This window comes from Chiroxiphia lanceolata, chromosome 21, assembly GCF_009829145.1.
Source record: "Chiroxiphia lanceolata isolate bChiLan1 chromosome 21, bChiLan1.pri, whole genome shotgun sequence".
NCBI lineage: Eukaryota > Metazoa > Chordata > Aves > Passeriformes > Pipridae > Chiroxiphia > Chiroxiphia lanceolata.
Genome location: NC_045657.1, coordinates 6,391,319 through 6,405,332, shown reverse-complemented (window position 1 = coordinate 6,405,332; position 14,014 = coordinate 6,391,319). Strand labels below are relative to the sequence as shown.

The 14,014-nt window shown below is 47.0% G+C and overlaps 1 protein-coding gene across 1 annotated transcript in view; it reads left to right on the top strand.

The window, feature by feature from the left end:
* Positions 1 to 14,014, top strand: part of COL27A1 (collagen type XXVII alpha 1 chain) — a 144,906-nt gene that overhangs the window by 73,655 nt on the left and 57,237 nt on the right. Inside the window, exons 17-24 of the mRNA XM_032708054.1 lie at positions 1,243 to 1,296; positions 2,009 to 2,062; positions 2,218 to 2,271; positions 3,283 to 3,336; positions 3,647 to 3,700; positions 5,594 to 5,638; positions 6,289 to 6,342; positions 7,761 to 7,805. Of these exons, the coding sequence (XP_032563945.1) occupies positions 1,243 to 1,296; positions 2,009 to 2,062; positions 2,218 to 2,271; positions 3,283 to 3,336; positions 3,647 to 3,700; positions 5,594 to 5,638; positions 6,289 to 6,342; positions 7,761 to 7,805 (414 nt within the window). The remainder of the gene's footprint in view (positions 1 to 1,242; positions 1,297 to 2,008; positions 2,063 to 2,217; positions 2,272 to 3,282; positions 3,337 to 3,646; positions 3,701 to 5,593; positions 5,639 to 6,288; positions 6,343 to 7,760; positions 7,806 to 14,014) is intronic.

Genomic DNA, 14,014 nt, shown 5'->3' with positions numbered 1-14,014 from the left:
AATCCGTGAAGTGTTTCCATCACTGAATCCGCATAGTTCTTAATTATTCTTCTTCCGAAAAAGTTGCCTTTGAAAAATCTTTCCCAAATCCAGCTTTAACCATCCACAATTTCATTATCCCCTGCATGTTACTATAGTAGTTACAATTATTTCAGCTCTCTGGTAGCGGGTGGTTTTTCTGGAGTGAAGGAGACTTCCTCTGTCATCTCTCTGTAGACTTTGGCTCTGTTGCAGAACTCCATATGTCTTCCATGTGGACCATGTTTAAATGTATAGCTCTGTGCTCTGGTGTGGCTCGTTCCCTTGCTGGGAAGCCAAGTTCAGAGGCGTGTGCTGTGCATGGGACAGAGTTCCTCTAGCAGCTATTTTTGTTGGGTCTTGTCATTGTACCGAGTTATTATAGTCATTCCTCCTTTGACTTCCCAAGTAGAATTTTCCTTTCTCTGCCCCATCATTGACTCATCCTTTGTTTAAGTAAATCACTAAATAAATGAGTTTGGAAGGGGCATCAGGAGGTCATCTGGTCCAGCAGGCTGCTCACAGCAGGGCTAAGAGCCAATGCAAGGTAGTCCACTGCTCCTTGGAAAACCTTCAGGGATACTTGTTTTCTACCCAGGGAGTCAGAATTTGTTATGATGGTCCAAAGAGGGGAAAGACAGCTTGATTAGGAAATACTGTCAGGGATGGGCTCCCCATCCCAATGAACACCAGCCTACCCCTCCCAGGGAATCTCAGCCCAGATATTGGCAGTGAGGTGGTACTAAAGCGTTACTAGAAGTTACTTTTGTTTTCTTATGGAAGAGGATTGATGGTTGATGCCAGCACTAGGATATGCTCACAGAAACTCCAAGGATTGTTTTCTTTTCTATAGAGCCCTGTGAGAGAAAAGGTCCATTCATTGCAAACTAAAGTCTTCTGTTCAGCTGAATTTAACACTTCACCACCTTCACTGCCGCTGTCAGACAGAGGAATGTAGTCTCTCCTCTTTCAGCTTCTACAGATACACAATGCTTGGGAAATCATAGTTTTCTCTCTCCTGCAGTTTCTTTTATCACTTTAGAATCAGGTTGGGAAATGCACGCTTTGTTCAGGGTTGTTGTTGCCCTCAGCATGATCTGCAGCTTGCCAGCAGTTCAGTTCTGAGTGGAGCTGGTGCTGAGACTTTCACTGTACAAGAGCATCGACCTGGGCGTTTTGGCTGTTGCTGTTGCCTATTTTAACTCTCTGGTGATGTGTACCCAGGGTGATCAGGGAAGAGCAGGTGTTCCGGGAGATATCGGCTTCCAAGGAGACAAGGTAATTGTTTTTCTTTCCCCCACCATTCTTTTCCCCTTACATAGCAGTATGTGTGGCCACCAGATTTCTCAGCTCCTCTTAATCCACGAGGAGCTGGAATTAGCTGCATCCTGCTGTCAGGTTCCCCTGCTCGGATAGTTCCCATTTGGGGTATGCTGTGCCTTTCTTAAAATTCATGTCAGTGTAGGGATTTTGTTGTTACAGCAAAAGCAGTTCTGCTGGGGGGTTTCTGTACAAAGGGCCGTGTCTTCTCACAGAAATTGGAAGTGATGGGGCTGATGGGGATGGGTGTGAATGTGTGTGGTCCAGCGCCTGCAGGCTGGGAGGTTTTGTCTGCTCTGGTGCAGCAACCTAAACTCTGACCCAGGGAAGCACTTAATGCCCTGGGTAACTTCTGAGCAAATGACTTCTCTCCCGTGACTATGATATGATACTGACTGTGGCTGACAAGTGTACAAAACACTGCACTGGAGGCTGCGTGGCTCTGAGCCACAGCCAACTGCAGCAGTTTGTGTGTTCTTTGGGGCTAAATTCAACCCCATCTTCAGCAGAAACATCTCACTGACATTAGTGCAGCTGTGCCAGCTCCATGCAGGGCTGAGTTCAGCCCTAAAAGAGACGTTCCTCTCTCTTCAGCAGAGGAGCTGGAGCCCGGGGAATTGGTATTTTTTTGGTGCTTCATTGTGTTCTGAAAAAAATGTGTCTCTCTCAGGGCAGCCAGGGTTTGCCTGGGGTCCCTGGGGCACGAGGGAAAGCAGGTCCCCTGGTAAGTAACCAAGCATCTTCTGCTTCCTGCTCTCCCTTTCTGAAGGCTCCATGCCCAGCTGCAAAGACAGCTTGGCAGGGGTGTGCTGTTCTAAACAGGAAAACCAATAGCCAGGAGCCAGCTCACTTTTCTCTGTGTTTTTCTGATTTCTGCAGGGAAAAGTCGGTGACAAAGGTCCAGTCGGGTTTCCAGGACCACCTGGCCCTGAGGTATGTCCCGCCACCTCCTTTTTACATCCCTCTTTTCTTTGGTAACTTGTGCCACACCCAGTCTTCAGCAAACCCAGACATGTCTCCCATTGCATCTCTTTCCACTTACCCCTCTCTTTCCAGCCTAGGGCTTCACTTCTCTGCTGGGGTATGATGGTACATGAGTGGTGATGAGGTAGGAAGGATCAAGATGGGTCCATGACCTATTCTACATCTCATGGTTCCCTGGTTTTTCCTTCCACTTTTTGTCATAGGTATCATGGAGGGATTTTTTTCCATTTTTCCCCCACAAAATACCATTTGAAGTAGAAAAAAAATTACTGTCCTTATCAAAAAATACCTTAAACTCAGGATGAGCTTCCCCCAACACATTGTCATTTTTTTCCTTCCTAAGGAACCAGACAATGTGTGTAAGATGCTGCTGGAGAGCCACTTCCAGCACAACTGGTGGTCTGCTTTCCCCTCATCAGTGTTCTGGTATTTTGCAGGGTCTGGAAGGGCTGAGTGCTGCCACTTAGCAATCATTCCCCTTTGTTGGCATTGGAAATAACTACAGATTCCTTTGTTTCCTCTCTGAAGGGCTGGTGGGTGGAAAGGAGCCCTTTAGTTAGGAGCAGCTAATGAGTGTGTCAACACCTTTCCTAATTCCTCACCTGCTCCCCTTTGTCGCCGAGGCTGCAGCTCCTCCTCAGAGCACTGAGATTATGCCCTGACTCATAAAGATTAATTAAAATCCAAATTGCCATTTTTAGCTGTGTGATGACAGGGAGGCCCTCTCTGCAATAAATCTTGTAAGAAGATGGACCTAAAGGGAGCTGCTGGGAAAGGCAGCTCTTCCATCAAACCCGCAGCGCTGCTCCATGTCCCATTGTCCCCCAAAGCCTTGCCATGGCCCACACATGGACACTGCCAGCATGGAACATGTCTTATCCCTTAGCTTTGAATTAAAACTCTCACAGAGGGTGACACTTATTCCACCTGTGCATCCTGACTGTTCCTCATTTTCTTCAGGGCTTTCCAGGTGACATTGGCCCACCAGGAGAAAACGGTCCTGAAGGTCTGAAGGTGAGTGGAGCAGAGACTTCTGCTCTGTGTGGGGTTGGAAGCAGCCAGGGAAAACAAAGTAGTGGGAAGGGGGAAAGAGAGAAAACCCTGGAGGTTCCTAAAGATTGTCCTGGCCAGCATTTCAGCTTGGTCTGTTTGGTTTGAGGTCCCTCCAAGTGCAGTGTTTTCTTTTTTTCAAATCTTTTTTTTCTGTAACAAAATTGACATTGGAAAATGTCCCGTGGCTGTGAAAGAGACTTTCTCATTTTAATTGCCCTTCTGAGCTTGTGTTTCTATTTTCTGAGTATCTTTTCCTCTGGCTCTTTCTCAGGGAAAGCCAGGAGCACGAGGTTTACCTGGGCCAAGAGGACTGCCTGGACAAGAGGTGAGTGTCCTGAGCCCAAAGGCAAATTGGATATAAAGAACAAGGTTGAATTTTGTAGATTAATGCATGCTGAAATGTGTCTGCAGCTTGAAATCCTCTGGTCCCTCTGAAACTGGAAGCAAGTGCTTGTATTGAGTGATGAGAGACACACAGAAGAGAAGCTTCCCCTAAGCTGTGTGATCCCCACGTCCTGTCATCTTTGCTTCCAGTCACTGCTGGCATCTGCTGATCCTAAACTTTGCACTGCCCTTGCTTTTAAAGCCTGTCCCCCCACCCCCAGATGGGTATTAGTGCCCTTTTCCCTGCACATCCCCTTGCACAGGCATGCCCTGACCTGGCTTTTGCTTTCTCCTCCTTTTAAGTGCATTTTCTTTCAACTATGAGACCTGCAGCCTCCACTTTTTCACACACAGCGACATCCCTCTGTAACAAGAGTGCAAAAATGGGAATTGCTGCTCTGCAGAGATTCATCAGAGCTTGCAGCTTTCACTCATCACTTCACGTCAGAACTTGAAGCTTCATTCCACTTGCAGTCATTAAGAAGGGACAACTGACCTTGATTTAATTGTCCTAGAGCTGCAAATATATTTTAGCAGCAGCAGAGAAGGTCCAAGTGCTCTGTTTATCCTGTTGTAACTCCAGTGATTTCGGTGCAGTTTCCCCTCACTTAGGCCAGTGTAAGCTGTTTGTCAGGAGTCATGAGACGTTGTGTAAATAATACTGAGCACACGCATGGGCAGGAGCTCGTTTTAATAGCACTAATAATTCTTAACTTTTTCTGGGAACTCTTCTGCTTGTTCTCTAAATGGGATTAATGCAAATGAGCTCATTTATTTGCACTGAAATAGGGAAAAAATTATTCTAGGCAATTTACAAAGGGAACCGAAGCCCTGCATTCCAGGTTCAGGCAGGCATGACCAAGCTGCCTTCAATTTACTCTAGTTAGTGAGTGTAAGAGTAAGACCAAAGACATGGACATGGAGTTCGACACGAGCTGTGCCGAAGGACTGTGAGTGTGCACCAGAGCACAGCACTGTGCCCTTACAGCTGAGGTTACCCAGGTACTAGGTCAGGGCTCTGGATGACATCAGATTGGAAATGTGTCATGTTGTGGGTGGCTTGTTGGGGTTCCTGACTCCCAGTCCCATCCTCATCCCGCCAGTGCCCCTTTATTATGGCTGGCCACTGAAATGAGAGCAGCCAGACCGTGGCTGCCAGGGGCACTTTTAATTTCTCTCTTGGCACTTGGTTTTAGACACTTGAGATAATTTTTGTGAAGCTTAATTGAAGGTCTCTTAGAAACTGTAGGTCTGATCCTATCGCATTAGAAATTGGTCTAGAGCCAAAGGAGAGGACTGAGTCCAATTGCTGCGTGAGATTTTGTGATAGCTCCATCCTGCAGCATGTGGAGTCCCATTTGAAAGCAAAAGGGAAACCTTCATACAGTTGCCAAATGGTTCTGTGGGAAATTTTGCAACACCCTTTTTTTTTTTTTTAGGGAGGGGAAGGATGGGGGGAAGAAAGAAAAAGAGTGGAGAGCTCTACAGCATTCGCATCCCTGCCAAATCAAATGAAGCAGAGTCATGTCAGAATGTCCAGGGCACCCTACAGGCCAAATCCAGCCTGGTGTTTCCTTGGTCAAATTTTGGATGGCCTTCACTGGCAGGACTTGACTTTAAACCTTTTATTTCTTGAGATGGGGAAGGGAGATGAGAAACCTCAGAGATGCTGAGCTGCCTGCTCTGAGCTACAGAAGGACTCAGTTGTTAAAGTGTGACAGCTGAGCACACAGCTTGTGTTTAGCTGCTGCTCATACTGCAGACATTTCATTTTTGCTGCCTGTTGAGTCCAAATTACTACTTTGTCTTTTATTTTAATTTCTTTCTACCTCAGGGAGATGAAGGACCCTTAGGACCACCAGGAGTCCCTGGCCCAGAGGTAGGTTTCAGTCATTTACTCAGTTATTACCAGGTCTGATAACCCTGCACTGGAATTGTAGTTAAATTAACATAAGGCTTCAAGCCTCCTGGTTTGGGAAGTAAACTGCCCTGCTATGAATATTGTCATGTCAAGGGCTCTGTCCAAGTGCTTGATCCAGGATGGCTGGAAATCCAGGAAATATCTTGCACAGAGTGTTGAATTTATAACTTGCTTGAAGTCTCAGACCTTGAAAAACTCTCTAACGTTTAAATAGTTCATCCTCAAGATGAAGCACATGGACAGGAAACCATCTCTGATGTTCCTTCCTTGATTTATAGTATTTTTCAATAGGTAGAAGGAAAAGCTGGACAGTCAGAGAGAGTCTTTTTGATCTCTGTTACATATCACACAAACAGAAGAAGCAAAAAGAATATTATTGTATCTCTGAGCTTACCAGCTCAGGATTTTGTAATGGGTCTGTACATAACTGTCATCACAGGAGAGTAAAATATCCTGAAAATTGGTAATAGGTGGATCAGAAAATAAATGTTTAATCTTTATTTTTTTATCTTGCAGTCATATGAGCTGCACCATATAAGTTCACAGACACTGCTGTGACCAAGGCTGCTGCAAGCTTTTGATGTTCATGGCTTTTCTATGTATTTCAGGGTCGATCTGGCAGGAAGGGATTTCCTGGAACACCTGGTCCCAGTGGCTCAAAGGTGAGGAAAGAGTTCATTTATGATCAGGAAAAACAGTGGGTGGAAAGGAGGAAAGGAAGAGGGAAATATCTTTTCTGACCATTACCATTCTTCGAGTGTTCATTCTAGAGAGTAGAAGGGAACTGAGGGTTTCTCTTTTTCTCAGAATTCTGGGGTCTCAGTTTCTGCTTGTTTCTTCAGCAAAAAGAATGATGGAGCATTTTTTAAACCATGTCCTTTATTATAAACAAGTGTGTTCTTCCTTTGATATTAACCAACTCTCCCCTCCATCATCTCCTCTCATTTTCCATTGCTCCTCCACGTTTTTGTTCTGAAACAATGCACATCATTCCTATCTTTGCTGCCTAATTAGCAGCAGGAGCCATCCCAGGGCAGTGCGCTCCACAAACCCACACTCAAAAGGAAAGAGAAAACCCAACAAAAACAACCTCTTCAAATAAAACCTCTTCAAGTAAATAGCAAAAATGTGGTCTGGCAGCACATCTGGAGTATCTGCCCACTGAGAAAATACAGCTGCTGTTCCAGAGACAGTACTGGTCCGTGGTGAGCCTGGCCTCTGGATGGCCCATCCAGGGGCACTCCAACCACCTCTGCATGCTGCCACGGCTGCCCTTATCCCTGGTGGGTTGGAAATTCACCTCCTCCTGCTTTTTTCACATTATTCTCGTGCTCTGAACTCCTTCATCCTGCAGTGTGATTTAACTCACGTGAGTTCTTGCTCTGGTTTCATTTGGATGTTCCATGTGACAGTAGTTGTCCCTGTTTGAGATTTTCCAAGAGCAGAATCAGGGTTCAGCATTGCCTGGGAAAATATAAGTTTTTTATTACTGTGACTCTTTTGCAAGTGAATTTCCTTGGATGCCTTCTCCTCTGTTGTTCAGGAACACCACCTGCCTATGGGATCTGCACTCTTGCTTTCCTTACATCCTCAAATCCTCTGGTTAATCAGAGGCCATTCCTACTCTTTTCCTTCTGCTGGTGTGTTTCTGTCTTCATCTGTGTTTTACTCAGTCATTCAGATTGAGATATTATGGGTCAGAGACACCCCAACTTCAGGAACATCCCTGATGGGAACTCATGCCTTATTAAACATTGGGATAAAGCAACCAGGACTAGGCTATGCCACAGGACAGTAGACAGCTTATGTTTCAATGTGGTTCTCTGAAGGTTATTTTACTACAGCAGGACCAGCTGCTTTGGGGGCATTTCCCTCCAGAACAACAAGTGTTTGTGTCAACTGTGTTTCTTGCTTTCAATTATCTTTCAAGTCACAGTTGTTTTTGCAAGAATGTTTCTCACAGATTGTCCATGATTCAAACACAGCAGCCCAAATCATGAGTGCACAAAGAATCATGTTATACTGAGGGTGTGACTGGCAGCACCAAGTAACCCATGTGCCCTGTCTCCTTGTCCTGCAGGGTGAGCCAGGAAACCGTGGCCGACCAGGGAAAGTTGGTGAGCAGGTAAACTCCTTATTTTCTTTGTCTGTTTGGCAAACTCCTGCGTACAAGTGTCTCCTGAATGTCCAGAGCAGAGGCAGAGTACAGTGGGCAGGGGCTTCTGGCCACCTCAAAGCTGTCCATAGCCCTTGTGCTCCAGCTGGGTGCTCTGAGGGGAAGAGAGGCACCGAGCTGCATTTCATTGTACTTCCATAGAGAACGTTCAGCTGGGGCAGCCCAGGGCATGCATCATCCCCGAAGGCTTCAGGGGAACCACAGGCATCAAGGAAAAAGAAACAATTTTTCCCACGTCTCTCTGATTGAAACCAACCAACTTGTCCACCAACAACCCTGAAATTGCAGCCATGGAGCCTCCAACATGTTCTGTGCGTTCCCACATGACCACACCAAGCTGGCTGTGGCAGCCGGCCCTGGCAAAGCGGGTGATGCATCTCACCACAAATGTCCTTCCCAACACTTTCCCTGCTGGATGGTCAGCCAGTTGGGTTTGGTTTAGCTTGTCAGCCTCTCTGGCTGTCCTTTCTCCTGTATGTAACAGCTGGGGATCTCTTCTTCCATGGTTTTCTGACCAAGCAAGTCTAAGAAGCCAAGATAGACCTTTTTAAGTACCAACAACCTGATGAGTCTCAGTATAAATCAAGGGTGATTATTTCTATTGGGAAACGAGACATTTCTGTATTATTGTTGTTAATTTGCTCATGAAGAGCAACTACTAAAGGAGCAAAGTTGTTCCCCACATTTGAGTTCTAGGTGCAGTTTTATCAAATAGTGCATTATCTCAGGCAACACCTTCCAGTCCTCTGTTCCTCAGTTTCCTTTTTTGTGGAAGGTGTGAGACAGCCCTGAACAGCGCTTAGCCCAGTGCCTCCTGTTCTCAGGCACCTGTGGATGCTGTTAAAAATGAATATTTAGAAGTTCTTTGAGATCCTTAACAAGATGTTGTCCTTGAAGGACAAAGCATCATTAGGATTATTATTCTTTAACATCCCTCAGGAGTGACCTTGGATGAGAACTGTAGGCACTGTTCATTGAAAAGAAAACACAGCTGGCCTCTGCTGACACTGAAACCAGCACAGTGGTAGGAAAGCTGCCTGTGTTATTCTTAGTCAATTAGTCTCTGTCTAGAAATATCACCCAGAAAGAGTTTCCATTTCCAAAACAGTCAAGTCATTAGAACAAAAACCTCTCACCAGATTAATGAGAAATAACATCCTTTCCCATCACACCTCTGCTGAATGATGCTGGAGTGTCGGGGTTTCATTCTTCCTTCCACTTAAACTTCAGCAGTTGGTGTTGGGACTGGGTTTGTTTTTTCCAGAGCTCTGAGAGGTTGAGCTACCCAGGTCACTTGGCATTAAAGACACCATCACCTCACCTTGTTTTCTCTCATGGAGACCTTGTTGTTTTCTGTTCCACAATAGGAGTGGTCACTCTTTTCAGTCCTCCTGCTCTGCCCACCATATGGGTTCTCTCAGAGTGAAAACCCTTGGCTTAACAATGCAAGATCAGCCATCCATCTCATTGGAGCTTTCTTCCCTTTCTCAGGGACATATGTCTAGGAAGACATGGGAGTTTCCGTAAGGTTTTCAGTGATCTTCGAGCTTTCATTGAAAAATGAGGTTTTAAGCCACAGGGCAGTCCCTGATGCACTGTTTTTCCATTACAAGGACACAGACCCGGGAAGTTCATTCATGAGATGCTTGTTGTCTTCATGTGCTGGAAGGGTTCCAGCTGCTGGGCGCCCCATTACCCTGGAAATGTGTGGGTTAACCCTTCCTTGCCTGTAGATGGAGTCAGAAGAATATGAAGAGGAATACGGGGCCTCTGGTCAAGGCCACCAGCCTTCCTGTCCCAGCGCTGGGAATGCACAGCAGGAGGATGTCACTGAAGTGTCCATGCTGAAGGTCAGACAGCCCTGTGGGAGAAGCAACACCCTGCAGCAGACAGGATGGCAAACTGGAGAAAGGGGCTACCCAAGGACCCCCTGCTCAGCACTAGAGACTGGAAATACCACGAAGAGTTGTGCCCATGAAGAATACCTGTGAAGAATGCCCATTAAGAGAGTACCCATGAAGAGCTGAAAGAGGCTTCATTTGACTAACAACCTTTATGGAAATGAGGAGGTCCTGTCACAGCAGGAGCAGCTGTTTGAGTCCCTCCCCCTGCACAAGTGACAGCCCTGCTCACTCACAGGGCAGTGTCAGGGTCAGCCACGCACCCATCCCACTGTGCTGGGAAGGGCAGTCACCCCATGGCCCCTTGAGGGTCTCTCATCCTTTGAGGGCGAAACATCTTGTCCCAATACCAATATTCTAAAATAATTTGTCAAAGGACACCAGCGCCATCAGTTATCTCCTTAATGTGTTTTCCCTTACGAAGGAGGAGGGGGAGATACCTATTGACTTGGCCAAGGTCAAATGGCTTACCAAGAACCAAGCAGGGAATTGCAACGGCCTTTCCCACATCTTAGAGCTGCGACTTTCCCAACACATTTACCTTCCCCTCTGGAGCGTCTCTGAACTCTAGGCCTCTCCTTCAGGGATTTATGGGCACTGTGGTGTTCACGGCCCCTGTGATGGGACACGGTGTTTTGACAGCATGTCTCCACCTTCCCTTCCCTCGCGGCAGGAGCCCCACGTGGCCCCAGGGCACGGCTGAACCCGGAGCACAGGGGGTTAAACCACATGGCTGTTCTTTGCGGGTCAGAGCGTCCTTCCTTTAAACTGTGATATTTACTGTTTTACTTTCCCTTTCTTTCATCTGAATGGGAGGATTGTACATTTACTCCCTCCCGTCCTTTGTCCCTGGTTTGTTTTGTTTTGAGTTCTAGCGAACCAGTAAAACAGAAAGGCCGTGATCGGTTCCCGCTGGGAGCGACTGGCGGTCCCGTCCCTGGGAGACCCTGCTCACGCTGGGCTCGCCGGTCGGTTGTTTCTCTCAAATGGGCTATGATTTATTCAAGGCTTCATTGCTGACTTGCTCTCTGTTGATGGAGCCAAGAAGGGGGGCTTAATTATGACAGGGCTGGACAATAAATGGGGAAAGCGAGACAGGAGTTAGGAATTACAACCCACCAGTCCCCCCCTTTCCTTCCCCTCAAGCCCCCAGCAACTTTTTAACAATCTCCATCCCTTTTCCGCCATGCCCTTGGCTGGGGAATACAGCAGACTGAATCACGAGCGACATGCTGAACTCCTCGTCTAATATAAATGTTTTACATTCTTTCCTGTATACTGTGGGCCTTTATCCGGGCAGCCACCGCTGCTGGGACTTCACGTGCATCATTACACACACTGCCTGGAGTCGTGTTCGATGCAGGCCCTCTTTTCAGCCCTGGGAACCTGGGAAAAATATGTTGCGCCGGAGCCATTTCAGTGTAACGGCCACAATTCATGTCTGCTCTGATTAAATATTTGCCATCGGTGGCTTTTCTGGTTCTTAAAACCTAAATGTTTTTGTGTTAAAACCTAAATCTCCTTGTGTTCCCTTTAGTGTCTATATCCCATTTTGGCCGGCGAAGAACGTCATTACCCAATCTTCCCCATTTGTTTCATGTACTCCCAATAATTTACTGAGATTTATTTGGCCTAGACATATCTATCTCGATTTGTGTCTGCTCACAGACACAGCAAGGTTAGTTAGTTTAGCCCAGTGCAGACATTGCTGGCTGCAAACACTGCAGAGCTACTGTGCTGGAAGCCTGGCCACGCTGCAGGGTCCCTGCTCTGCTGTGGGATGCTCCTCTTGCTGGGCACACAGGGAGCAGGGACATCTTTTCCCGAGCAGAAACATGATGCACCAGCACAGACAGAATTTTCCCTGATTTTGGAGTGAAAACCAGAAATGTTGGCTGTGCTCTCCTTCCACCCTGATGTTTATCCATGCAGCAGGTTCATGTTTCTGCACAAGCTGCCATAACAAACGGCACATCTGTGACAGCAAGAGGGGTCTCAGGAGTTTGTTGGGGCTGGGGGGGCTCTTGCCTTGTTGCAATCCCTGCAAACCCATCTGCAGAGCACCAGCAGACTGCCTTGGGAAGCACCACCAGTACCTCTCGCTCCATGACCCAGATTCCTTAGAGACTTTTCAGGGTGGAAGCTGATGCTGCCATGGACAGTGTGTCAGAAGATTGGCCTTCAAGCCTGACCTTGGGTATGGAGGGCTTTTGAAACAGTCTTGTTCTGAATGGTACCAACACTTGCTGCGGAGCAGGGATCTATCTCATTCTGCTGGGACTGACCTGAGTAACCAGAAATATCTTAAAGAGCATCTTCCCAGGAGAGACAATTCTGCAGTTTTCTGAGAAATTGGAAATGAAGCAACAGATCTATTCTTTCTTGCCGTATTTTCTATTTTGGCCTAGCAGTGCATTTCCAGTGGCATCTCATTTCTTTGCCTTAATGTTTGCCTTCTTCATGGCCTTGAGCTGCAGGAAAATTTCAGTAACTGGATGCAGTTGATTATCTGCACTTGTGTCTAATTGAAAGAATCATTGATCCAGCAGCCTTCAGCGATGCCACCCGGTGGCAACCTCGCATAGGCAGATGTTGCAAATTTTCCTGCTCTTCCTTTGGTTCCTGTGTCTTGTCCACGCAGCCTGGCTGTGATGGCACCCTTGTGCTCTGAGACTGCCTCAGCTTCAGACACAAAGACTGACTCAAGTAAAGACTGTTTCAGCGCTGATGTCAAAAGGGTTGGTGACAATCAATCCCTTGATATTTCCATTATGGTGCAGTGGCACACCAGTCCCCTGGACACAATCTCTGCATGAATTTCCAACACGAGCATCTAACTCCGGGCTCTGATGTCCCCACTGAGCTCTTTGCCTTCTCTCGTGAGTTTTTCCAAATACTTTTCCCCTGGATGTTGTTCCCATGCCAGAGTGACAAGTGCAAACTCAGAGCAGAGCGTGTGGCTGCTCCCTGCAAGAGGTGAAGCCAGCTGAGTGTCTATGAGCGATGCCTTTGTTGAGCCCCTCAGCATGTCTCAGTGAGGAGCTCCTGTCCCCAGAGATGCTCAAAGGATGGCTTTTAATTGCACCACATGAGGAATGTTAATGCATGAAGCCTCTCAGTGTTCAGAGTCATCATCAGATGCTGTTCTCTCTAAAAATCATCTGAGGGTGACCCATATTGTGTCTTCTGTCTCAGAATGGGTCTGCTGAGCCTCACACATGTGGGAGAATGATGAGGCTGGTTATTTTGTGCTGTATCTCTGCATTGTGAATGTAACTTCATGGGGAGGGAGAGGCTTTTGGTGGCAGGAGTTGCACAGCCTGTGAGCAGCTGCTCTGGGCACTGGGTGCTCCTCTGTACCTGGGCAGGATCAGCTCACCCTGTCACTGCACAGGTGCAGACAGACCCACAACGATGCACAGGCTGCAGAGAGCTCATCTACAAACTGCACACGTGTCAGGCCAGCTGGGAATGGGGAAAGCAATGCAGCAGGAGTACAGCGAGGAAACTTTTCCTTCTTTTCTCACTGTTTCCCTCAGAAAGGAGACAGCGGGGTGAAAAGCTCACCCTCTTCTGAGATCACATTCCGAAAGTTGCCTTGCTGGTGAAGCTTTTCTCCTGTTGTGTTTGTTCTTGCATAGAGGAACTTCACAATTTATCTTGAAGATTTCAAATTATTCTAAAAAAAAGAAAGAGGAAGAGCAGGATAGTACCACTGGAAAATCCATCTCCTGGCTCTGACCTGCTCAGTAACCACCCACCAGCACCAATCAGACTGTTGCCTAAAATCAAACAAGCTGGGGCACAGCTTCATTTGACAGCACCCATGCCAAGTGTGGGCAGGTTATGAAGTGTTTCAACAGGAGATGAATCCCTTTAAGTTACAGACTTACTGGAGGAGCTAAATATAGATATCTGTCTCCCAGTGACCCTTGCTGGGGCTCAGGACAAGGCCATGAGAACCATGTAGTGAGAGCGAGCGCCTGCAGTGGCACAGGGGACGGTCCCTTGCATCTCCAGAGCCAGAAACCACTGGAGCTGGTAGGGAGGCTGCTGTATATTAATTCTCAGGAATCCTAGCTTGAGATTGTATCTGTTTCCATCTTCCTAATTAAAAGCAGTTCTGTTTGCTTCTTCGTTATCCCGAACGTTGTTAAATCCCAAGTTTAGGCTGGAGTTTTTTTCCAAGATAGTTTCTGAGCAATGTGCTGGATCCACTGCCCTGCTGGCCTCTCTGGCTGAGGAGACCTTTATTTC